At 41.2% G+C, this 25,161-nt stretch overlaps 7 protein-coding genes across 7 annotated transcripts; 1 reads left to right on the top strand and 6 right to left on the bottom strand.

The window, feature by feature from the left end:
* Nucleotides 1-742: 742 nt before the first annotated feature.
* Nucleotides 743-2,190, bottom strand: LOC108075368 (uncharacterized). The gene is made up of 2 exons (XM_017167778.2): nucleotides 2,179-2,190; nucleotides 743-1,192 (listed from the first exon to the last, which is right to left on the bottom strand). Exons 1-2 carry the CDS (start codon nucleotides 2,188-2,190, stop codon nucleotides 743-745), a joined length of 462 nt encoding a protein of 153 aa, XP_017023267.1.
* Nucleotides 2,191-2,958: 768 nt separating this feature from the next.
* On the bottom strand, nucleotides 2,959-3,335 carry LOC108075369 (pupal cuticle protein Edg-91). Its single transcript, XM_017167779.1, has 2 exons — nucleotides 3,330-3,335; nucleotides 2,959-3,264 (listed from the first exon to the last, which is right to left on the bottom strand). The coding sequence occupies exons 1-2, from the start codon at nucleotides 3,333-3,335 to the stop codon at nucleotides 2,959-2,961; spliced, it is 312 nt and encodes a 103-aa protein (XP_017023268.1).
* Nucleotides 3,336-5,038: 1,703 nt separating this feature from the next.
* Nucleotides 5,039-5,576, top strand: Edg91 (Ecdysone-dependent gene 91). The gene is made up of 2 exons (XM_017167780.2): nucleotides 5,039-5,075; nucleotides 5,139-5,576. The coding sequence occupies exons 1-2, from the start codon at nucleotides 5,052-5,054 to the stop codon at nucleotides 5,574-5,576; spliced, it is 462 nt and encodes a 153-aa protein (XP_017023269.1). The 5' UTR covers nucleotides 5,039-5,051.
* A 652-nt stretch (nucleotides 5,577-6,228) lies between these two features.
* LOC108075482 (uncharacterized) lies at nucleotides 6,229-7,263 on the bottom strand. Its single transcript, XM_017167937.2, has 2 exons — nucleotides 6,425-7,263; nucleotides 6,229-6,363 (listed from the first exon to the last, which is right to left on the bottom strand). The coding sequence occupies exons 1-2, from the start codon at nucleotides 7,229-7,231 to the stop codon at nucleotides 6,229-6,231; spliced, it is 942 nt and encodes a 313-aa protein (XP_017023426.1). The 5' UTR covers nucleotides 7,232-7,263.
* An 891-nt stretch (nucleotides 7,264-8,154) lies between these two features.
* On the bottom strand, nucleotides 8,155-10,479 carry sll (adenosine 3'-phospho 5'-phosphosulfate transporter 1). Its single transcript, XM_017168196.3, has 4 exons — nucleotides 9,985-10,479; nucleotides 8,867-9,920; nucleotides 8,672-8,797; nucleotides 8,155-8,596 (listed from the first exon to the last, which is right to left on the bottom strand). Exons 1-4 carry the CDS (start codon nucleotides 10,029-10,031, stop codon nucleotides 8,426-8,428), a joined length of 1,398 nt encoding a protein of 465 aa, XP_017023685.1. The 5' UTR covers nucleotides 10,032-10,479; the 3' UTR covers nucleotides 8,155-8,425.
* Nucleotides 10,480-22,251: 11,772 nt separating this feature from the next.
* On the bottom strand, nucleotides 22,252-23,467 carry LOC108075371 (uncharacterized). Its single transcript, XM_017167781.1, has 3 exons — nucleotides 22,606-23,467; nucleotides 22,353-22,541; nucleotides 22,252-22,292 (listed from the first exon to the last, which is right to left on the bottom strand). The coding sequence occupies exons 1-3, from the start codon at nucleotides 23,465-23,467 to the stop codon at nucleotides 22,252-22,254; spliced, it is 1,092 nt and encodes a 363-aa protein (XP_017023270.1).
* A 472-nt stretch (nucleotides 23,468-23,939) lies between these two features.
* LOC108075479 (salivary glue protein Sgs-5) lies at nucleotides 23,940-24,504 on the bottom strand. The gene is made up of 2 exons (XM_070287434.1): nucleotides 24,253-24,504; nucleotides 23,940-24,192 (listed from the first exon to the last, which is right to left on the bottom strand). The coding sequence occupies exons 1-2, from the start codon at nucleotides 24,476-24,478 to the stop codon at nucleotides 23,942-23,944; spliced, it is 477 nt and encodes a 158-aa protein (XP_070143535.1). The 5' UTR covers nucleotides 24,479-24,504; the 3' UTR covers nucleotides 23,940-23,941.
* Between the last annotated feature and the right edge of the window lie 657 nt (nucleotides 24,505-25,161).

Genomic DNA, 25,161 nt, shown 5'->3' with positions numbered 1-25,161 from the left:
TTTATCAATAATTCCAGGCAATGCCACATGCCCTTCTTCTTACCTCAGTTTTTCTGGGTATCGGCACAGCAATCCAAAAAAACGGGTGCTATATCCGAAATGGTCGATGTGTTTATTGGCAAGATATCCCATATACCAATTCGAGTTGTTCAACAGCGTACGGATGTCCATCATTCCAAAATTGCTGTTTTAATGTAAGGAACCTTCATATTTGTTTAAAACTTATTGTTCATATTTAATGCGGTATTAACAATTAAATAGGACTCTCCCAAGGCTCCGAAGTCCTGTGGACCGGACGGAAAATTCTTCTGTCTGAATGATTCTGAATGTAGAAAAGCAGTATCATCTTTTGAGAAATACAATGAGTGTCCAGAAAATTTAATTTGCTGTGAGAAGGAACTTGTAAGTTAGGAAATACCCATGTAGGAAATACCCACTACCAATCATCATTGTTTTCATTTACAGATTTAATTAATCAAATGGCCAATAGATGATTAACATATATCATGTTCAATTTACTCAAATTATCTATGAGTTCGATTTTCAAACCGGTGCTGAGGATATGCGAATTTAAATCTTAAGTGATTTTCCCTTTAAAAATAAAAGAATTAATTTTACTTTTAAGAACTACATTTTATTATGTATTTAATGGACAAATGAATTACAACTAAATAACAATAACTGTTTCTGTATGGTTTCTAATGGCAAGTAATGACTTTTCACTAATTCTATTTTTAAATTCCTATTTTCCCCATGGACCGCCTCCGAAGTCACCACCTCCGTATCCGGATCCGCCGCTGTAATGGCTTTCGTGGTGATATTCATGGTGCTCATAGCCGCTGCTTCCGCCGTGGCCACCGCCAAAGTTTCCGCCGTAGCCTCCGCCTAAGCCGCCTCCATAGCCACCGCCGTACCCGCCTCCATAGCCACCTCCGCCATATCCACCACCGCCTCCGCTGTGGATACCTGCCAGGCCGGCGCCCAGCTTGGCACCCACTGCAGCTCCAAGTCCAAAGCCGGCTGCTCCACCAACTAGGCCGCTTTTCAGACCCAGCAGCTTCGGTGTGCGCACCTTGAGGCCCACAAATCCGGCATGGGGTCCCTTGAAGGCCAGTAACTTTAATTTGCCGGCAGAGGCGTCAGGTAGAAGAAACAGAAGGCATAGTCCTAGAAACAGGACCAGATGATGGCGCTGCAATTTAAATTTATTTTTAATTGTTTAATATTTAATTATATATTTATTTATTTTTTGATACAGGGTTTTTTTTTGTAAATTATTCTTTGAAATTTACAAACTGATTTGTTTATTGATGCAATAATTTTAAATTGTGGCATTGTTTGAAATATAATTTATATAAAAACAAGAAAGAAAGCTAACTTTGGCCAGCCAAAGTTTGTATACCCTTGCAGGTTAAATTAAAATATATCATAAATAAGCCAAAAATGCATTAATTTCGATTCGGAAATCGGTTTTGTGTTAGTTTTTATAAGCCTAAAAAAACTGCATACCAAATTTAAAATTTTAAGAAATCAAAATTTTTGGCCATTTTTGCTAATTTTAATGATGTAACCCCTTATCAAATTTCACAAAAATGGCCAAAAAATCGATTTCTTCCGGACATGCCTAGAAAGATTCCCCTGTTGATGCTGATCAAGAATATATATGGTTTATGGGGTCGGAAATGATTCCTTGACTTAGAAAAATATTATTTTGTATTTTTTTTTAATTAAAATTATCATATTTGGCCGAGCAAAAGAGCATTAATTTTAAATCGGAAAACTGTTCTGTGCTAGATATTCTACAGTTAATAAATCTGCATACTTCATTTAAAAATTTTGAAAATTCAATTTTTTATCAAAATCCAAAATTTTAATGATGTAACCCCTTATAAAATTTTGCAAAAATGGCCAAAAAATCGATTTTTTCTTGACATATCTAGAAAGATTCCCCTGTTGATGCTGATCAAGAATATATATACTATATAGGGTCGGAAACGTCTCCTTCACTGCGTTGCAAACTTCTGACTGAAATTATAATACCCTGCAAGGGTATAAATATATTTTTGTGGTATTAAAGGTGTTTTAACCTTTGTTTCAACCACATCTTTAGTACACACAATACAAAATATATACGAGTATATCTTTTCTCACTAAAATCCATCACAATCTATCACTTACAATGATTTGCATATTTTATATTTTTTTACGAGGTTTTTAACGCGACTTTAATTGATTAACTCTGTTTTGGGGAATGAGCACAGGTCTTTAAGCTTTGTGAAAATTAATATATCTTGTTGTAAAAACTTCAAGTTCAAATGTGTGGGCCGATGACGAAGCTGGTCGCTCTTGGCTTAAACTTGGACAACGACGCGTGTTCAATTGAAGCGGCTGCGCGGCAGTCCAAGAGTTTTTATCTCGCTGACGCGTTTTGTGCGAGATTCGAAAATCGCTCTTATGCAATCAGCCGTTGAAGAGCTCTTGTTTGTCTCACAGCCTTTGTTGTTGTTGTTGCCGCCGCTGTGAACTTCAGGTTGTGGTTTATATTTGCCTTATGCACATGATTTGCCCCTGAAAATTTCAGGTTTTTTGAGAGCAAAAAAAAAGAGAAGAAAACGTGGACATGTGGGGAGAAATGAAAAAAACTGAATGAACTGAATCGGATGGATGTCAGTGGGAAATATGATTAACAATATGCCAATTTAGAAGCTTAAGCGGGTATTCACCATAAGCCCTTGTACTATTTTTTCAGAATCTATGCAAATATCAGAGCTAACCAAAGTCCAAAAGCTAATGTACAAATAGAAAAATTAATGCAAAGCACATCAGCACGCACTCAGATGAATCATCTTCTTGGGTATTTACGTTTTATTGACCTCCATCAAATTAAAAGCCAAATAAAGAAATCAAACAAAACAGAGGCAGAAATTTCCAGCAGTTACTAGCCGTTTTTTCCCCCGCTCATCTGCCAAATGGATATCCGCCATAGCCAGAGGAGCCGTAGTTGTTGTAGTTGCTGAACTGGTTGTACTGCTGGCGATATCCGCCGCCATATCCTCCGCCAAATCCTCCATATCCTCCAAACCCTCCGTATCCTGGATATCCAAAGCCCTGATAAGCTCCAGCACTGCTGCTTGCCGCGGCACTAGCCGAGGCATAGCTTCCTCCATATCCTCCGCCGTAGGGGGAGAATCCATAGCCAAACTGGGGGGCACCCAAAACTCCGGCAGCACTCAGGCAGCAAAGCAGGAAAGACAACGCAAAAAACTGCAAAAAAATTGGAGAATAAAAATTAGCGACTAAGATCTAGCTGCTTTTGATGTTACTCCCACCTTCATGGCTGACGAACAACTACTCAATGGCTACGGATTAAAATTTGGCATTCTTATAGTAGCCGAAAAAACGGAAGTAAAGTTTGCAGTAATTATATTAATGAGATTTAGCATAATTACAGAACAAATGCGAGACTATAATCATTAGTACAGAGTTACTTAGTGCGTGCGATTATAGAACTTTGAATATTGTGCATATTTGTTTGTATTTCTTGATGGTTCATTAACCTCTATGGCATTAGTATATTATATTGGGAACCTGCCTTTAGCTAAGACTCAATAATTGATGAAGCTTAAGTCTTTATCAAATTTAAGGATAAGATTATGTGTAGATGTAGGAGAAAAGGTAATAAAGCTGTAATCTTGAAATGGGTATAAGCTAAGAAATTTTTAAACCAGACTCGTTTTCTCTTAACCAACTTATTTATTTATGTACTGTTTGCTTTAAAATTAAATACTTATATCTAAAAAAGTCAAAATTCCCTAAAGAACATCTTAAATCCCCTTTGAATCGCTTTAAAGTTTCATTAAAATTCAAGACAAAGCTTCAACAATTTCAGCCCGGTCACAGAACCCATTGAAACTTGATAAATTTACCTGTGAACATCTATCATACGCTGTATGTACATCTTTCCACGCTGTCATCGGATCTAACTACAATTTCCTGACTAGCCAAGATGTGGGTTGGTCTTGGTTTCACTTTGGTAACTCTGCTGACGTCAGCTCGAGGTGAATAAACTGAAAGCGAAAGTGAAGGCGTAACAATTGACCAGAATAAACAAACAATATATACATATGTATGAATATTAGACTCGTAGTTAGTCATATGGCAAGATCTGCCGGAATAGCATCAGTATCAAGTGCTAATGAGCCAAACAAATGCGGGGCGGACATATCGCTCCCTCCCGACCTGCTTCGCTGCACGTTCCTCGCCTGCGTTCGTTGTCTAAGTCTTTTGTTTTGTCTGCTGTTAGTGGATCGTGTGGATTTTAAACACTCTAACCAAGAGGTATCTTTGTATAATATTGATGTTTGATAATGAAAGAGATAAGATAAGTTAAGTACAGTAACAAGTTGAGACCAATTTGAACAGTTATCAGCAAGTATTCGCTTAGCCAATGTTCTACTTTCCAGGTCCTTGTAAGTGCTTTATCCATCAACACTTTTTATTTATTTTAAATAAGTTATTTTACTTATTTCTTAGTTATTCTTCTCTTATTAATTCCCCAAATAAGCATCGTCATGCTGCGGGAAGGGTACCACTTTAATCGTCATAGTTCCGCCTATTCCGGTTGGTCTTGAAAATCGCCGGGTGATTGTCGTATGCCATCGCTTCAGTGATTATTTTTATTGGGTTTTCCACGATCTTGATCGGCCGGCAACTAACTAAAGGTAACCCTCAAAAAAATGATAATTTCGGTTTTGGGCCTCGGCTGAAAAGCTTTTGTAGCCTCAAAAATTAACGCGTTCTGAGGCCCAGTGGAGCATCGCCAGATAAATGTATTGTCGCTCGGCGCTGTCTTGATTTGTTTGGGGGGATTCCGAGATTTCGTCACAAACTGGTTTCGCTTTCGCTCTGTTTGTTCTGCAATTTGCGTAGAATCACTTGGCAATGCGTGGCGCGTACTTGGGGCTTCTTGGCCAGATTGGAGCTGAGGTATAAAAGCGACGGGCACTCCACAATTGCAATTTAGTTTCGTCCAAGAAGCGCTCGTTATCGCAATGGCTGTCGTTCGTGTTAGTTGTGTAAGTCCGGTTCCCGATTGTCTCGGAGTGCACTCGCTCATTGGTTATTTGGTCGCATTTCAGGTGCTGGCTCTGCTGCTGATCGCTGGCCAAGGTCAGGCGGCGCCGGTCAAGGCCGAGGGTCGTACCTTTGGCCTGCTGGGAGGTGGACTCGGCGGCAGTGTGGGCCTTAGTGCCGGAATTGGAGTGGGCGGTGGCCTGTATAGCGGATTCGGAGGAGGTGGCTATCCCGGCGGCTATGCCAGCGGCTATCCGGGCGGATATGGTGGCGGCTACTCTGGTTACCCGGGCTACGGAGGCGGCGGCTTTGGTGGCGGTTACTATCCAGGAGGAGGCTACTCCGGCTTCGGGCACAGGCCTCATCATCACGGCGGTTTCTATCCCGGTGGCGGCAACTACTACAATCAGGGTGGATCTTATGGCGGCCACTATAGCCAGTCGCAGTACTCTAATGGATACTACAACGGCGGTGGCTACGGAGGCGGTGGTTTCTTTGGCTAAAAAAGCTTTTGACCTATGATCCAGCTGCCTAGTTAAGTACTTGTGATTCGCACTTTGATTGTACAATACACAACTATACAAAAAACCAGAAATAATAAGCTCAATTTAAGACAATCGAAATCCGGTTTCTGTACTGGGAATATTGTCCTTGGCGATGTTTTTGCGGCTCTGCTCTCGCTGACTTTAATGAAACAGACGCGACCTGCATAAATTTAATGGCCATAGATCCGAGATTTATGAGCGGTCATGACTAATCCATTGCCGGGACATGGTCTGGGGAATTCCTCGCATCCATCTAGCTGGGAGGTAAAGTGCCTACAAAAGGGGAAGCAAAGTTGGCGAATCCCAAAAGCTTTTAAATTAATTTTCACACGTTTTCGTTATTATAAAGAGAACAAATATCCATTTATGGATCGATAAGCAACCTGACAGATTCCATGAATTATTTCAGGTTGACAGTTCTTATTCATAATCAGAAACAATGGTATCTATTCCTTTTTTAACTGACCTGAAACTGCATTTTTTATATTTTTCCACCTTTAAAAAAGTCAAGTGAAAAGTCGGTATACAAAATTCGTGCTTAATTTATTTCTTAAGGATAAATTACATTAACACTACTTCGCTAGGAGTATGAAGATTCGTATGATATTGCCTATCCGTAGCTGCTTCGCTGACTTCTGTAAGCTCCAGTCTGGTAAACTGGCTGCACTTGACCCGTAAGCTGCTGGATAATTCCATTGACTGTTGTGGCCACGCCTCCGACCAATTGGGCAGGTGTCACAGGTGGCTAAGATAAAAAGAAACGTGAAGTTTAGGCTAAAATGTAAGTTATCTTATTTCCAACTTACCGCTCCTGCTGAATCATAGTAAACACGATTCGGAACAGGACGCCGCACTGGCACAGCTGCCCCTCCGTAGCTGGGATCCACTTCAGGATCGCTCTGTAGATCCCCAGAAGCTGAGGCAGGACGAACGGGATCCCTCAGAGGGTCCCGCAGGGGGACACCGGGCACTGTGGCGGATTGCAGGATGCCAGGAGCAAAGAGCGACAGCCAGGTGGCAAAGGGAGCATAGGGACGCACTGGCACTGGCACTGGAACGGGAGCAACGGGAGGAATGGGATCCGAGAGCAGACCACCTCCACCGCCGCCGCCAAATCCTCCTCCGCCGTAGCCGCGACATCCGCCGGGGTAGACTTTCACCACATTCACATCGAACAGGAAGCGACCCTGCTCATCGGGATCCTTCTGACCGCCCTTGGCATCGCGACCATAGGGGTAGCATGGGTTGCCCCCGTAGCCCCCATATCCGCCATATCCTCCATAGCCCCCATATCCACCGTATCCTCCAAATCCGCCATATCCTCCTAAGTACGGCCGTGCCAGCCTCTTGAGTTTCTTTTTGAGCAGCAGGGTGCGTTCATCGCCAGATTCATCCAGTTCCTGGTTGGCGGCTCCTGCAAACTTGGCGTTCTCCTTGTCCGACTTGGTGGTGCTCTCCTCCCTCGCCCTGCGACTGCTCAGGGAATTTTGATTGGTGCCGGAATACGAGCCGGAGGAATAGGCCCTTCGGCGCGGATAATCGTAACTGTAGGTGCGCGGATAGGCCAACGAGTAGCCCAGGGCTCCCAGGAGGAGTAAAAGGAACAGTTGCATGTTGAAGACGCGACTCGAGTACCGAAAGACTTCTGCACGCTCGGCGGGATGGGCACAAACTATTCCTCTAATGCAGAGTACGCCCCAACTTATCACCTTGGCCAGCGGCGTGCAAAAAAACAAAAAGCCAACTCGCATTTGGCAAATTAGTTGCTATTCCCTTAGAAGGCAGCCAGACACCGGCGATTGCATAATGCCCTTTTTTATTGGCTCGCATTTTTCCAGGGCATTGTTTTGCTATGGTAATTCAGGCCGCCCACCCAAGCCACCGCCGGCATCATCATCATCAGCATCGCCAGTATAATCGCCCACATGGCCCAATAATGGTTAGGTAGAAAAAAAAACATGTTACACTCGGCGACTCATGTGCATTGACCTGAACCACCAGCGATGGAAGCTCTCACCCGTCGCTGTTTTGGCCAAAATAACAAACACATTTCTGCCAAAAATGTAACCCGAAAGTGGGTCAATGTCGAGCTGACTTACTGCACCAAAAGCTGGTGATCTGGGAGTCAAGCCGCCGCCTAATTAGTTGTGAGGGGAAGTACGGATGTCGCTGCCATTAATCAATTTTCTTTTTCATTTTGAGACACTATTTCTCAGACAGAATCCAGTGACAAGCCAATTTATATCTCTCAAATTAAGTGTAAATAATAGCTTCAAGTTACAAAATGTTCCTCTTAAAACTTAAGGTATTCCATATACAAAACAGACTGACAAACTTCCAAAATGGGCTTGGGTTATGAATCATTTCTCTAAAGTTTAAATCGATCAACCAATTTGGTTAAGTGAAATCAAGTTGTAACCGAAAATGATAGGTGGATTAGTGATAATTATCATGATATTAAACGATTATCCAAAAAGGCAACGAAATGGCGTGAAATAAAAGGGTGAGAAGGGTCTTAAGCCTATTTGTAACTACCTTTTTGCAGTATACAAAATGTTTAATATTATTATTGTTATTAGTTAAGCACATACATCTTTTTGGAAACCCCTTTGCGGTTAAGATACAAGTATACATTCAACTTAGAACTAGGAAAACAAAACTGTACAATTTGGGGAGACCAAGCGAGCTGCCTCTGTCTAGGCTTCGTCGGAAGTGCGATCCGCCATGAGCTGATATCAATACACTAAGTTGGGCTGAGCTAGGAAGTCTGTGCGTTATATTCGAAGCCTGCCCATTCCCCACTCTGGTTAGACAGCCATTTTGGGTTTATTAGCCTCGGCCCGCTTGCGCATGAGTCGCATGCGCTGGGTGCAGTAGACCCTCAGGAAGATCGCCACGAAGACGATGAGAACGCCGAAGATGCCCAGCACCGAAATGCTGTGCTGGTAGATAAAGCAGGAGAGCATGATGGCCACGGCCTGTGGGATACAAAAATAGAATACCTCGTGAGCAAGCAGTTGAGTAAACAAACCCGAATTCCCGAATTAACTCACCTGGCGCAGCGTCATTATAATGGTAAACACAACTGGCCCGAATACATCGATTGTGTGGTAGATGAACAATTGGCCGACCGCTGAGCAAATGGAAAGCACAACCATGTCAAACACAAACTTTGGATGCTGGAAATAAATGGAAAGAACGTGAGGTAGGATTTATTCACCAAACTAAACCCAAACTATAGTTTTTACCTCTGTGGCGAATGTCAACGAGTCCATGAAGCCGCCCTGCATTGTCAGCGAGGCTCCGGTGAAGATGGAAGAGAACAGATTGACCCCGCACATCATCTGCAGAGAGGTCATGCCGTAGCTCTTGAACAGCGATCCCTGCCAGTTGGCGGTGAAGCTGTCAAAGACCATGTACATGGACAGCAGGAAGATGCCCGTGAGCGTGGTCACCCCGCTGGCCTTGCTGCTGTCCGCGGAGCCGCTCATGAAAAAGATCATGCCCAGCGAGATGAGCAGGGCCGTGGCGTACTCATAGGTCTCGTACTTGGCCTTGGACATCAGTTTGCCCATCAGCATCACGGGTATGATCTTGCAGGACTTGGCCAGCACTTGGGTGGGAAAGTTGACGAACTTCAAAGCCTCGTACTGGAACCAGGCACTCATTATATTAGAGAAGGAGGCGTAGGAGTACTTGTAGAGCGGAGCACGATGTCTAATGGGCGAGGGCTGCCACTGCAGGTAGGCCAGGGCCACGAAGAAGGCCAGCAGGCGGTTGGCAAACACCAGAAACTGCGAGTCCTTGAACTTGGCGCTCTCCCCGGCAAAGTTGAGGTAGTGCTGCGTCATAATCTTCTCCTGAAGCACGCCCCAGGTGAGATAGGAGACCATTAGGCCGCCGAAGCACCATAACAGCTGCACTGCCTCCTGGGAACTCGTTCGCTTGGGCGCAGCAGACACCGCCGGTCGCTCTCTGTCCGCCGAACTGCCTCCAGCGTCCAGTTGATCGTAGCTGGAGTTGCCTGTGATGCACATGTTGATGGCCCTGTACAGGCAGCTCTTGTTGCCCCTCTCCAGGTAGTTGATCCTGCCCACATACTTGTAGATGAGGTAGCCCGGCACAAAGACGCAGCTGTAGCCAAAGCAGTTGACCAGGAGTTTGAGCAGCCAGGCGTAGTCCGAGCTTTGGGCCTCTACCAGTTGTGAAAGCGTGACATCCTGGTTGTAGAAGCCGCCGAGGGAGGCGCGTAGCAAATCCGAAAAGAAGTGAATGACCAGCAGGCTGACCACTATGAAGGAGCTGTCGTAGCAAGGAATATAACCAAGATTAGCATCGTTTTGGCCCGTTTTGGAGATGTACTCACCATATGACCAGCTCGGGAACTCGACCGTCCATCTTGTGCGCATACATGTGACTTGCTTCGCTGGCTCTCCCGTATTGAGCTCGCAGCAGTTGTGCTGACTCGGCCAATTCCCCGATTCTCAGATTCTGATTGAACCCTGCGGCGATTATCTATTTTCGCCGGCACGCCAAGTCAAGTGTCAAGAGTTCAATAACCGGCGCGGCGGTCAAACTAGTTTTTGCATAATATACGCACACCACAGCAGCAGATCAGCAGCCGAAAATTAACATATTCCCGGGTTTGTTTACAATTTCTCGCCAGATGTGCGTGCTGCCTGGTCTGTGGTGTGAAGTATTCTGCCGGAGGAGGCTTCCAGGTGAAGTCAAGCAAGAGCCGGCAGGGCACTCAGGCCAGCTGCTCAAATAATCTGGATCGCCGCATTAGTTACACATCCACAAAACTAACAAAACAAAAAAAGAAATAAAAACTATTAATCAAGCGCTAGAGATGAGAAGACAACGATTGTATCATCGATAAGGCATGGCACCTATCGATAGCTTTGCCACATCACTAAGGCGCAGCCGTTATTATTAATCAGTTTTAAAAAATCGGTTGTAAAATCTTAAAATTAAATATTATTCTTATGTATTAATGGTATAGGGTTTATTGTTTTATGAACTCATTTTATTTAAAGCAACTCTTTTTTTTTTTTATTAAAATATGTGTTTTAATTAAAACAAGCATGGCTTTAAATATTTAAATTTTGATTTATTTTAAAGGTTTTTTTGTGTATTAAATATTAAATTAAATATGAAGAATATGGAGATTACGACCGTACGGACAAACTGGCCATAATTGTCAGATTTAAACAATTGAGGTCAGCAAATTGGATAGGCAGTAATCGTTGACTTAAGCCAACAATATTTTCAAAATTAATGATTTAATATCAGTTAAAAATTTGATACTACGAGCAAGTTGGTGCTACTTCTATAATAGTTTAGTGGCTAGTAAAATTATGGAATTATTTTTTGCTTCTAATAATAAAATAAATATTTTATAGTTTTTATATTGGAATTATCGCTGTGGAACCACTATAAAATATTTATTTAAATATATTTATTAAATGTTTGTGTCTTGTTATACGATTTTTTTAGTATTAAAATTAAACAATTAAACATTTTTTATTTATATAATTTTAATATACGCTTGCAGGGTATTATAATTTCAGTCAGAAGCTTGTAATTTAGTGAACGAATCATTTCCGACCCTATAAATCATATACATTCTTGATCACCATCACAAGCCGAGTCTTTTTAGCCAAGTCTGAGGAAAATTTTTTTTTTTTTAATTTTTTAAAAGTTTTATAAGGGGTTACATCGTTAAAATTGTCAAAATTTGGCTAAAATTCAAAATTTTGTAAATGTTAAATTAAGTATGCAGATTTGTTCACCTAATAAAAACTAACTTAAAAACACTTTCCGAATTTAAATTAATGCATTTTTAACTGAGCTGTGGTTTTTTGAACTTTGATATTTCCAAAAAGTTCATATAAAAAATTACAAAGATTAAAAAGAAAATATTAGCAGTTTACTTTAAAATATAAATTATATTTGATGTAGTATGATATGTTGATGATTTATGTTTTTAATTAAAAGAAAGTTTGTATTATAAAATAAATGCTTTGTTGGAAATTTGATTAACCACAAATTGGTCCTTCCTTATAGAGAGGAATGGGTATCTCAAGAAATATGTGTTTTTTCTGTCTAAACTTGAGTGGAAATCTGAATTATTCTATTTGAAATCCCTATATATTGCAAAATTTTCACTATTTTCTATTTCTATTTTCTATAAATTAATCTGTTAATTTATTAGCAAAGTATTTTGGTTTACAAAATAGATTCCTTTCGAACAGGTTTTTGTTTTAATTTTCACTATTTCGAGCTTCAAATGCAGCTCGAATATTTACAGTCAAACGAAAGGAAATTCTGCTTGAAGTTTTGTACCAGGCGCACAGCAACAAGGTCGGCATCATCGGGTTCTGGAATGTGTGATTCAGGGGCTGCAGCTACCCCGGAGAAGCAAATGAAAGCGAAATCACGGCGATGTGTGCGTGAGTGTGTGTGTGCGAGGGGTGTGTTCCGTTGACATTTGCCTCATTTTTTTTTAAGGGTGGGTTTCGATGGCGTGTCCTCGGTTTTGCAACCACCAGAGGGGCGAGTTTAACTATTTTATGGAAGTATTATGGAAGTCAGTAGCTTAGAGCTTAAATACTTCCTAAAAATAGGATAAGATATCTTAGTTAGTTTTTAATTATAAAAAAAAAACGAATTTTTAATTGTTTTTTGTGATAATTTATACATTTATAAATATGAGAACTGCATGTAGCTCCCTGCTTCCACAAAATTAGCTACTTTATCGACCATTTCCACCAGCACTATCCACCACTGCATCCCGGGACTCGGGGCAGGGACAATGCCCCTGTGAATGGCGGGCCGTGACTCTGCCCGCCCAGTGGGTGGGCTGCACCCAACCTCGGTGCGGGGCGAGCGTTTCAATTAGCGAGTACGGGCACTGGGTGGCGCCCAAAACACGCGTCGAACAGCCGGACTGGCTCTTTGTGTTTTTTGCAAAGAACCCGGCCAAGAACCTCTGCAACCGGCAGCAGCAGCAGCAGGAGCAGCAACAACAGCCGTGCGTTCAAATAGACAGACACGTGTCCATCAGCGGTTTAACCCTTCTTAAGGTAACGCCCAAGGATTACCAGGCGACCAGGACTCGGTGCAGGTCTCCCATCAAATGGCGTGGCCACTGCGCATGTCGTCGCACTAGGGCGTGATCTACGGGGCGGAGTATAGCCGGCGACTGGGCCGGGTTTTTGACGTTACCACCGGGGCGAGGCCATTACATAACGCTAACAGGCGAGAGCAGTGCGGCCGTCGGCCAAACCGGTTAACAGTTACGTCGTAACTAGGAGCAACCTTAGTGCACCAGGCGAACAGAATCGCCAGCCGGAGTGCTCGTTACTACGTCTTTACATTGACGTGAACGGGGTGGTGGTTTTCAGTCACAATCGAGGTCAAGTAATAAGTAATAGAACAAAACAAAAATTAATAATATAAATAAATTAGAGGAATATTAATAAAAACTGTTTACACTCTATATTTAACCTTCTAAATCGACTGGAAGGACATAGGTTAACAGAATTCTGAAATAATATAGTTTTGTAGCATACTTTTTGGTGCAGGAAAGGTGATTTTTAAACATTGAATTGAAATATTGCTTGATTCTAATACTAAATAAAAATAATTAATTTTTTTACGAGAATTTGTAAATAAATAAAAATAAATAAAAAATAAAAAATTAGTAAATTAAGGTAATAAGAAAACGAATTGTTTGATTAAGTACTATTATTTAAGTAGTCTAGTTTTGACTAGAGCAATAAATATAAGATCACCCTTGTCGCACTAGGATTATATTCAACTAATTAATATATAAATAATAAAAATATTTAAGGTCTTAAATACCGTCTAAAATCATTATTTTAAATTTAATGTACATTAATTCCCTGGGCAAAACCAGAATCAAAATAAAATTGAAAATTATATTTTGTTGCTATTGATTCGCTCGCATCTGTTGCTTGCTGGATGGTGGTGATTTAGGGGTTGCTCTCGCAGCGTCATTAAGTACACGACTCCTGCTCAAGGTCGCCACTCTCGCAAGCACACACACATGCACGCCTGGAGGTAGAGAGTCTGCTCCTGTGTCTTGGGCTTCGTCCTTGTGTGCGTTCCAGCATCGCTGCATCTGTAGGCCTGCGACACGTGTATTGTCCGTCACACACTCGTACACATTCTTTCGTGGTAGATTCCGGATCAGGCGAACATAATCCGGCGGAAGTGGGGCGACATGTTAGCGTCGCATAATTGCCGAACGCACAGATGCATGTGTGTGCGCGGTAATGCAATCAGTGTGCGTGAGTTGAACGCACACACATGCGGCTCAGGCATACATATACATACATATGCTGGGGGGTGGCTGGTGACCGCCTCATCGTATACGGTGAAGCTAGCAAAGCTCGGAAAGCTCAGCAAGGTCACCGCTTGGGTTCGCGGCAAGACTAAATTCTATCATATGGAGATTGAATAGGTATATTTTTTGAATTTAAAATAGTATTTATGCTGTAGAACTTTGATAAACAAGATAAATATTATAGTGAATACTTAACCACCAAAATAGGTATTTATTTTTAATTAATTAAAAGGCATTTAACAGTATTTAATAAAAGGTTTGTAGAAATTAGGGAATATTGGAATGTCCTTGGTAAGCGTAACATTTTGTAGCATACTTTTGGCCGGCGTTTAAGGAGAGTTCAAATCCATAGTGATTTCTACACCAGCCCTGATTTTTTAATGTTAATAATTATTATAAAAAAAATGTTTACACATCTCAATAAATTTGGAATAATAAAAGTATTTAAAAAAAAAATGTTATGATAAATTTTAATTTTTTATTCATTGTAAAATTATTTGTTTAACGAAACGATAAAAGATTTAGATAACAATTATCATCCTAAATAAATCAATTAATACTACATTCGGTTCCTTTGAAATAGCATATGTATATATGCAAATATTTAATATTTATTTAGATACCTTTATTTATTTCTGGAGCACCATGGTAAGTACTCATACATTATGTATATTATCTGTAATCTGTATTGACGCTTACTCACGAAAGTATTGTCTGTAATACAGGTTTAAGGATAAAGGTTTATTTTAATAAAAAAAAGTACATAAGGAATACAATTTTTAAGCCAATTTCCACAACATAATTTAAAGTACATAATGCATTAATAAGTATACTAATTCGCTTATGTTCCCAATTTCCCAATTCTATATATCTCGCTTCCGCTTTGTGCTACCAAATAGCCAGTTCGATTAAGGACAATAATGTTTGGCAATTCCGTTAGTTTCGCTTATCGTGCTCAACAATATTAGCCAATAATTTGAGCCATTTGTTAAATTGCTTGCCCGATAAGCGAGGCAACAGTGACTTTTCAATGGCAACAGCAACGACAATTGTGTGGCGGCCAACACTTTAAACAAAGGCAAAGGACGAAGGATGCGAGCAGAAAGCCAGCGAAGGTCCAAGGCAATACCCGGACAATGACACTGACAATAATGATGATGACGTTGCCACTTGTCATTGTGTTTGCTGCTTAAAACTGCCTTTGAACACACACACACACACACACACGGCCGCGGCAGGATCTACTTTGGTATCTGCCACTCGAAATCGGAGCAGGACAACTTCATAGTTGTCATTGCGTGTTTGCAGCAAACTGGCGACAAAGCTTATCTCAGATGGACAAACACAAAGCCTCGCAGTCGGAGTCAGAAGCCCAGATCCTTGGATACAAAGGGCTGGGATTGTGTTGGGTTGGAATGATGATGCGATCTCGCAGGTCACTCGACCAGCTGTTCCCTTTGATAACTCCATGCGGACGAGTGCAGAGTCCTCGCTGCAGACTGGTAATTAAACGCGGCAAGTGGCGCCTAAGTCACATCTTCAACTGCAGGCCATAAATTTGATTGTCGTTGCGCTGGCAGCAAGGATCCTTTCTATCACGGCATTTCCGAGGCTAGGACCCAACCCAGCCCCACCCGAGTCGACTTTGTCGCTTATCTAAAGTCAAAACAATTTTCATATATTTTCCCGGCAACGGGCAGTTACACGGCGAGCTTTTCATTGCCGCAGGACATGCCATTTCGCAATTAGCATTGGCGTACACAACTAATTTGCGCCGCGGGATGCCTTCTCCAGGCGCTTCCTCCATTCCGGGATGTCCTACCTGCACCCACATGTTAATTAACAGCGTCGGCCATCATTTGTACTTAAGTTGAATTTTATTTTGTGAACAATTATGCTAATTTGTTAAATAAATAGGCACGCACTGCGCTGCGAGGCGATGTCCAGTAATGCCCCGCAAACTGGTCGCCATTCAAGTTAAGTTTTATGGGGACTCTTTTTTATTTTATTGCCAGCTCCCTCGCACTCGAGCCAGTCAGACAGTCGTTCCAATTAAGTTTGCGTTTGCCATTTAATTACTCTAATACCGCCAGTCAGCCAGTCAGCTAGTCAGTCAGCCAACCAAGTGAATCAACCACCTCCTGGCATTCGTATTTGTGCGCGTGCCGAGCATGAAAATTAGCTTGTACATTTCCCCCCGGCTTTCCCCGCTTTTCCTTGCGAGAGAGGCCACGCCAACTCCGGACAGGCCACACCTCGAAATTGACGGCGCCATTTGTTTAGAGCAGCCATTGCTGGCGAGTTATCAAAGCTCCTTGACACCCACATCCATTTGTCAAGCCGTCGCCCCCAACCTGAATCTGTGCCACAGCGAAATGGAATGAAAAATAGAATCCAGCAAAAGATATGGAAACAAGTCGCCTACTTCACATTTAATTAGTTTTAACCTCGAACATTTGTATGCAAAACTCGAGATTGATAACTTTCTTGGGGACAGACTTGAGAAGCTGCTCGTGTCTCTCAGTCAGAAGTAATCATGCAGAGAGAAAATTTCATTAAAATTTGAATTTTATAGTAAATATAGATTAGAATCAAGACAAAATTGAAGTTATATATGGTGATATATATCATAATTAGTTGATTATTATTCTGGCTATAATTTTCAGGCAATATAATAATAGTCTTTCCTTTCACCATTTATTTTTCCCCTGTAAGAATATGATAATTTCTTAGCCACGAACCGGAGCCAATCAGAGTTTTTATCAACTGGAATCTGAAGAAATTGACTGACAAACCGAGAGAGAGAAATGCCAAAATATACATGTCCTCGACCCGTTGCGAAATCAAAAACAGTTCAGAAAAAAAAGGAAGAAAACAAAAAAGTTTAAATGAAAAGGAGCACACTGTGGGGCAGGACGAATGTTGACAGGGAAATGTGAAAAGTGGCAAACAGCATCAAAAGTTTTCCGGATTTCACTTTATGGCCCGCTCCATTCCAACCGGCGCCTTTCATCTTTTCTGCGGCGAAAAAGGGACGAAGGACGACGGTTGCCAGCCAATTTTTGATTGCAACATTTCGCACCAAAGGCAAAATATATATGCTGCAGCAGCAGCAGCAGGAGCATTCCTTGCCGCACACAAACGAAACGAAACGAAACATGTTAATGCTAATTTTAATATTTTCCGTGACATGGCGTTCACTTTGAGTGTGCCATCGCCTTTGTTGTTGTTCGTCCAATTTGAGCACTGCAAACACCTACCCCCACCGCCAGCATATAGAGCAGTGTGTCCTTTTCCCCCGAAAGTCCAGGGGATCCCCGCTCATGCGTCAGTTTTGTCCCTCCAGGCGACAAGTAATTTTACTTGGCAAAATAAATTGCACAAAGTCCTTCTTTTCGTTTTCTTTTTTCTGCGATTTGTCGTGTTATCTTTTTGCTGTCTGCTCTGACTTGTGATAGCCATGTGTGTGTGTGTGTGTCCCAGTGTGTGTCCTCTTGGAGGTCTTCTCTTTGTACTGATTGGCCATCATTTAATTTTTATTTCTTTACATTTATTACATATATTTTGTATTGGTAATGCGGTGAATAGAGAAAAAAGCTATGAAAAATAATATTTTGGGTTCTATTTATTAAATATTAGTCTTTTTTTGTAGAGAAATATTTTAAAAATATAATAACTGTAAGTAAACAGATATTTACCCAAAATAAAAATATCTGTGGTAATATAATATCACAATCTTCCCCCAATTACTTTTAATACATTTATTTTTTATACAAAAAAAGTTAAATATAATTAACCTTTGTGCTGCTATAATAAGCTCAATTACATATATTTTTGTATAATTATGAAAATATCCCACGATGAGCAATGTTTTTACTGAATTTGATTGGCATAATGCCGTAAATTATAATTCGATATTACAGCTGGATGAGGTGCATATAATATCATTTTAATTTGTTTTCCTTTTTTCCAAAGTGCTGCTTTGCATTTCAAATGAGTTGAGGCGACAGGAGGAGAGCCAACAAAGCCCTGAGCTTATTTTCCGAGCCATCAACTGGTCTCCAAGCTGCGTGCACCGACTGACAAAACAAATAAACTTGCTGCCGCTTCATATGGCACTGTGGAGGGGTGGGGTGTTGGGGGTTCTTAGGGGGCTGAGGGGCTAGTACACTGGGGTCGTCACACACATTTGGTATGCATAAGCAGCAGTCGCATACCTTGAGCGCACATTATCCGGCAAGGAGACATTTTTCCATATTTTACACAACAAAAGCAATGCCAGACGCAACTTTTACCTCAACTTGCTGTGACATTTTCCTTTTTCTACTCTCTCTCTCTGTCTCTCTTACTGTTTTTACCCAGTAGTGGCCTCTCTTTCCTCTAACAACCGACCGCAATTTCAAATTTAATTCGCCATTTTCAGCAGAATGCCAAGGAACCACCCCCAAAGCACACCCCCAACTCACCCAGTCGCCCACTCAACGCCATCTTGTGGTTTTTCTTTGCCGTGTTTGTTGCCGGTTTCCTTTGGCTTTTTATTACGTATACGGAAAATGTGGAATTCCTGAAGACATTTTACTTTGCAATTTCCTTACGAGTCGTTAAACATTTCCAGGCTCTGCCTGAGCGCCACAACAACGGGCAAAGTTAACAAAACTAATTTAAAAATTCAAATTTGCTTTCCGCTTTTTATATGCATCACAAACTGTGCATTTATATGGCTGGGTGGGTAACTGAGGGAGTGCAGAGCTGGTGTATATACATACATATATATATATAGAGCATATATATAGCCATATTTGTCCAGGATGTGCGGTTTGCTGTCTGGCATTTTGTGGCCTGGTAATTTGTATTCTTGTGGCTTTATTGTTGATCTTCTTGTTACATTTGAGTTTTTTTCTTTCGGTTCTGCTTGATATTTGAGGATTTTTTGTGTATAATTTATTTCCTTGCCGGTGGTCGTTTTGAATTGAATTTGCGATTGTAGGGGCTGGGAAATGATAATGGAAATTCGTGCTCGGCAAACTTAATTACGCCTGAAATTTATGCAAACATTTGGCGAATGTCAAACTTTGAACAACTAAAACATGTGATCCTCATTGGAATAATGCAAATTCGAGCTCATTAATATCAATCAAATGATTGATAGCACTTAGAGTCGACCGGAATTGCCGCACCCTCGTCCTTGTGCCATCCCATCCCTCGGGCTGCTAATAAATCCTTTGACAATTGTTACATTAATGTCAATAAGCTGCACGCATAGCAATTTCGGGCATTTACATTTCGGGACTACCGACCCCTTTTCTGTCACAATATTTGCTCGACTCGTGCCACCACTCACTAGCCCCCGATAAGGATCTACATCTGGATCTGGATCCTGGTCCTGTTCTTTCTGTACCGAAGCTGGGAGCAATCTGTCAAAGTTTTAGCTACATTTGGACTGTCTCATCAATCAATTTCATTTAGCCAATTGTCACTCAGCCCGTTTTATTTGGCTTTGGCAAGTTTTCCGGTTGAGACTCGTGCCAAAACTCTCTCCCAACGCTAATGCAAATCGAATTTAAATTGCGTTTAAATCTTAATGCATTATGCGACGGTCACCGATGTAATTGTAATTCGAACACATTGTCGACACTATATTAGCCCCGCGGTAAATTTGCAACAAATTAGAGGCCAATTAACCCATCAGACGGACTAACGAGCCGCATATGTATACACATATATGTATGTATATTCATGTGCACACGCAATCGCAATTATCAAATTAAAGCGGGGCGGGGCCGTGGGCGGAGTGGTCAAACAATTCGAGAAACAAATAATAAATTCGACTTGCAAATGCAAAACACATGCATAATTATCCCTGTACGAGTGGCGCAATATAATTAAGCTGTTGACCCGGCCCGAGTTGACCCGAGTTGCATCTGATGAACTGACAACTGGCAGGCGCGTAGGCCTCATATTAATTAATATGTTTGCGAAGCAAGATGCAACCGACTTGTGGCAATGATCACAGAGAAAAATATTTGTATTCAATGGAATTAAATTAATTTTATTTACTAAAAAAAAGTTATTCATTCAAAGAGAAAGAGGAGTTAGGAAGATATAATTGTCTTAAAGCAGTCTTAAAATTCTATAACTTCCTTATAAATATTCCACAATATTTTGAACAGTGCATGGGTGTGTCTGCCACATTTCCATCTCTCGCCCTAGCTATTCCCAATTCCCTCTTGATTGTTCAGTCCTCGAAATGCATTTAATTTTCCACTGATATGGATCCTCCCCTCCTCCTTCTAATGCCCATCCTCGTTCTCGTCGTGGCTTATTAAACACACCCCTGGCTTTAGCCAGAGTTTTTACCTGAGCCGGCACGCGCCGTTGAAAATTTTTGGAAAATATTTTCAACATACCTCTCTCTGCGGTTTTCCGGACGTTTTTATAGTCGCCAGCCCAAATTGCTCTAATTCGTTAAGTTATAAAACTGGCCGCCAAGTTTTTCAAAGTCGTTTACTTTTATTGCCCCGACGTTGGCGGTCAATGAACCAGGAGTTCGCTGGCAGGACTCGAAAAGGACGACACATGCGTGCTAATCTCTAATTTGCTAGACGATCACGGAGAGTGTATATGGCCCATGCGTAGTCCTCCAGTCCTCCAGAGTCAGCGGGGAGTTGATAGGAGCTTGTTCCATTCGTATCCTTTTAATTGCCAAAACCCGCCGTGTTTCGAATTTCGGTATCTAAAGTTGTTTTTCCCATTTTAATGGCGCTATTTTCATTAGGCAAATGTATGTTGCCTTTCGCCTTTTCCCTTTTTTTTTTATTTTATTTCCCCAAAAATTTCGACAGTTTCATTTTTGTGAGCCGCTGCTCATTAGCATATAAAATGTATGCGGCACAAGGAATTGTCCTTTATTTTTGGGAGGCAGTGGTTGTGTGCGAGTGTGTGTTTGCATACACAATCCACGTTTATTGCATATTCATCATTTTAATTGCTTGTTTTCATACTAAATGACTCGATAAGGCTTTTAGGGTTATTAGGCGGCCATCTCCTGCGGCCGCGACTCTGCGTCCAGGTGGGCTCCAGGCTCTGACCTCTAGGTATCTGCTATAAATACTGTAAAATCCAAAGTCAGGGAAATGAAATGGAATACCGGCAGACGTAGAAAAGAACGAGCAAGTGGGGGGGAAAGGACTGGGGCCCCGGATATGATTACTTTTTCTTTTGTTTCGCTCTGCGGACCTGGAACTGGGGAAATCAAGAAAGCATGGCGGAAAGAACAAAGAAATTACTTTGCCAACGAGTGAACGGATATGAATAAAAAAGTGATCAATGCAATGAAAATGATTGTCTGCTCATTGTAGCGCTCCCTTCACAATTGAGCGCACAAAGTGCGAGAAAAGATGAAAGTTTGACGACGAGAGGTAACAGCAACACTTTAATAAAAGGGAAAAGCAAATAATTTCTAAAAAACAATGAATCCTTGTTGGCAATGAATCCCCCCGGCTGAAATATGGAAAAACAGGGGTTGAGCCCTAAAAAACTTGAGTTAACAACATTGATCCCACCTGGTTTTCGGGCTCAGTTCTTGAACAACCGCCACAGGAACAGGGAGAACGTCGAGGACGTCCTCCACAGCCGCAGTTCTTGACACAGCCACAGGATCCCTCGGGCTTGCCACAGGCGGAGCACTCGGACTTGCTACACCCGCTCTTGACCGGTTCTGGTTCCTGGACAGAACAACTCTGGACCAGGCAAATGGCGATGGCCACCAGGACGAACACTTTGATATGGAACATATTTGGCGACTGTATTTCAATGGGATTATGTTGGCTTTGGCATTGATCAGTGGTTTTTTATAGGTAATACTGAGAGGCAAAGTTTTATTTGAGCAGTTGCTGCTTATGGGTTATTTTTACTGATTAATTTATTAAGTAAATATTTTGGGTCAACAACATATGCAATACCATTTGAGTTTGTATTTAAAAGTAATTCAAGGTGAATGATATTTACAACTTCATTTTTTAAAACTACAAAAATGATAGATTTAAATATGTTTTTTTATGTACTTAGCCATGTTTTGCTAGAGTTGCTTTCAGAGAAATCCAAGTTAAGCATTATAATAACCATTTAATATCTTTACTTTTTATTTTATTTATAACAATTATGATACAAAATAACAAATCTTTAACACATAAACCATTTCGTCAATAAAATTTATATTAATAAAAATGCCAGAATATGAATTTTAGAAAAATTTCCGTTTCACTTTGAAAAGGGCCAGCAATACGAATAACTCAAGAAGGCTATAAATATATAAATTATATCAGTATAACTCATGAATTTTCCTAAAATATATATCTTACGCTTTCTGTTTTCAGCTGAGAATTTGAGCAGGTGACACAGGCTGTTGAATCGCTCGGTGGAGATAGATCCTGGCTTTCGATTGCAGCCACAGGCAGCTGGTATGGGGAATAGAGCTTCGACGGGGAATCCCGCAGAACACTCGAGGGGAATGAAGTTCTTGCAAAGCTCTTCGGTAACGGGTACAAAAGCTGTTAAATTATTTTATAACATTTTAATATTCATTTAATAAATTAAAGTGCGACTTTGACTTACGGGTGTTACCATCCTTTATTCTCTCAGTGTTGTCGTTTTTCATGAAGTATTCGTTTTGGAATGGTCGGCAGAGACAATCCTGGAGTGCCCACTGGTAGTTTCTATAATATGGATTGGAATCGTCTTCGCATTTAGTTGGAGTTATGGTCTGTAGTACAGGTTCCTCTTCAGGTTCCTCTACTTCTTCAGGCTTCTCTTCAGGTTCCTCTACTACTTCAGGCTTTTCTTCAGGTTCCTCTTCAGGTTCTTCTACTTCTTCAGGCTTCTCTTCAGGTTCCTCTACTTCTTCAGGCTTCTCTTCATCTTCAGGCTCCTCATCATCTTCAGGCTCCTCTTCATCATCAGGATCTTCTTCATCCTCAGGTTCCCCTTTAGGTTCCTCTACTTCTTCAGGCATCTCATCAGGTTCCTCTTCAGGTTCCTTTACTTCTTCAGGCTTCTCTTCATCATCAGGGTCTTCTTCATCTTCAGGCTCCTCTTCATCATCAGGATCTTCTTCATTTTCAGGTTCCTCTTTAGGTTCCTCTACTTCTTCAGGCATCTCTTCAGGTTCCTCTTCAGGTTCCTCTACTTCTTCAGGCATCTCTTCAGGTTCCTCTTCAGGTTCCTCTACTTCTTCAGGCTTCTTTTCATCTTCAGGCTCCTCATCATCTTCAGGCTTCTCTTCATCATCAGGGTCTTTTTCACATTCAGGTTCCTCTTCATCTTCGGGGACCTCTTCATCCTCAGGTTCCTCTGGATTTTCAGTTTCCTCCTCATTTTCACATTCTGGTTCTGGTTCGGGTTTGGGTGCTATCAATTTATTGGCAGAAGAAATTCTAACAACACCCAAAACCAAAATTAGCAACTTAAAGCTGATCATATTTTTCAAAATATCAAAAACTGAGTCTTTAAGTGGTTACGATTGAAACTGTTCCAAAATATTCTCATGATTGCCTTTTTATATCAGCTTCGTTGACTTGGTGTATAGAAGCCCATATATTTATATCCCAAAATGTTTGCAGAACGTGCGCATTAAGCTGCACGCGAATATATGTTTACATGTTTACCTAACCTTGGCTGACCGAAAATGGCAAATAACTCCAAAGCTTTTACTTTTGGTTTCCCCTAAAAACAGGCTTTTTAAAACTAAAATATATTTTTAAAATAAAATGCTTTAAAAAGTCAAGTTTTAGGCATTGTTGAGACAGCCTTTAAGAATATATGTAGAACACTTCTACAGTGTTTATATTTATTTATATTTAAGAATTGTAAAATAAGCGAAGGTGTCTCTGGATTTCAGCACTTGCAGTAGATTTTTTTGGAAGATCTTAGCACTTAGACACGCTGATGTAGGCTATAATATAAAGGTAATAATTAGTTTATATTTTCTGTTAAGTATTATGTAAACTTTCTTACGTTTCGAACACTCCATTGAGTATTTGTTTAGTAGACACAAACTCTTAAATTTCTTGATCTCGAGGCTTCCTGGCTTGCCATTGCAGCCGCAGGGTGAGGGAATAGGGAAGTAGGCCACCACAGGCCATCCGGGGAGGCACTTTTTCTGTTTGAACTTCTTGCAAACCTCCTCAGAAACGGGAACAAGAGCTAAAAGAGAAATTGAGTTTTAAAGGATATTTGGCAAAGTCTTATTGATCTGAATCTTACGAGTCTGGCCAGCCTTCTCCCGTTCAGCGCTCCTCTCTGCCATTAAACATTCGTTCTGAAAGCATCGGCAGACGCAATCCTCGAGAGCCCAGCTAAGATTCCGCAGGTAGATCTTACAATTGGTGGACGTCTCCACCGGTTTCTGAGGCACTGGCTGTATGATAAATGTGGCTCGAGCCACGCCCACAAGGACTGCTGCCACAAGAAGGAGCTTTAGACTGAACATCTCTAAAAGGATATGGGTCAGAGTATGGGAATACAGCCACTGCTTGGAGCTTAGGCTGCTGTGCTCAGCTTTTATAGGTCTCTGGGAGCACCATTGTTTGCTCAGATGAACTTATCGATAATAAATAAACCCAATATAATTGCTGTTAAAATGTTTGCTTAATCCATAGGAAAATTCTGTTCAACTTACTATATTTAGCTGTGCAGCAGCTTTCAAAAATGATTCACGGGAATAGGTCAGAACCCCTACCCCAGGGGCAACCAGTTTAACAGGCTCTCAAAAACCCTGAAAAGGCTCATAAAATATAGCCAAAAAAAAGGCGAAAAGCCACATAAAATGCTACGTGTTTACCTTTCCGGTTTTCCGGTGTTGGTGAAAATAATTACACGCAGTTGTCATTAGCTCATTAGAAGGAGAGAGTTGGGAAGGCGGGAAAAGCAGATAAAACAAAAGGCAAACAACAACTCAATTAACCCTTTTCCGCCAAACCCCAAATGGCTGGATTATGATTATGATGCTGCTCCTGCTGCTAAGTGTATGATAATATAATAAAATAATAAACGGAAAGTGTCATAAGAGACAGAGGCGGCCGAGGGGATGGAGAGCCGGTGAGAGGGGCAAATCCTGACGGATTTCATATGTAATTACTTCAATTAAACCATCTGTGACAATTGCCGCAGCCG

Source organism: Drosophila kikkawai, chromosome 3R (genome assembly GCF_030179895.1).
Source record: "Drosophila kikkawai strain 14028-0561.14 chromosome 3R, DkikHiC1v2, whole genome shotgun sequence".
In the NCBI taxonomy this organism is placed as follows: domain Eukaryota; kingdom Metazoa; phylum Arthropoda; class Insecta; order Diptera; family Drosophilidae; genus Drosophila; species Drosophila kikkawai.
The sequence above is the reverse complement of the archived record's forward strand: the minus strand, read 5'-3'. Positions and strand labels throughout refer to the sequence as shown.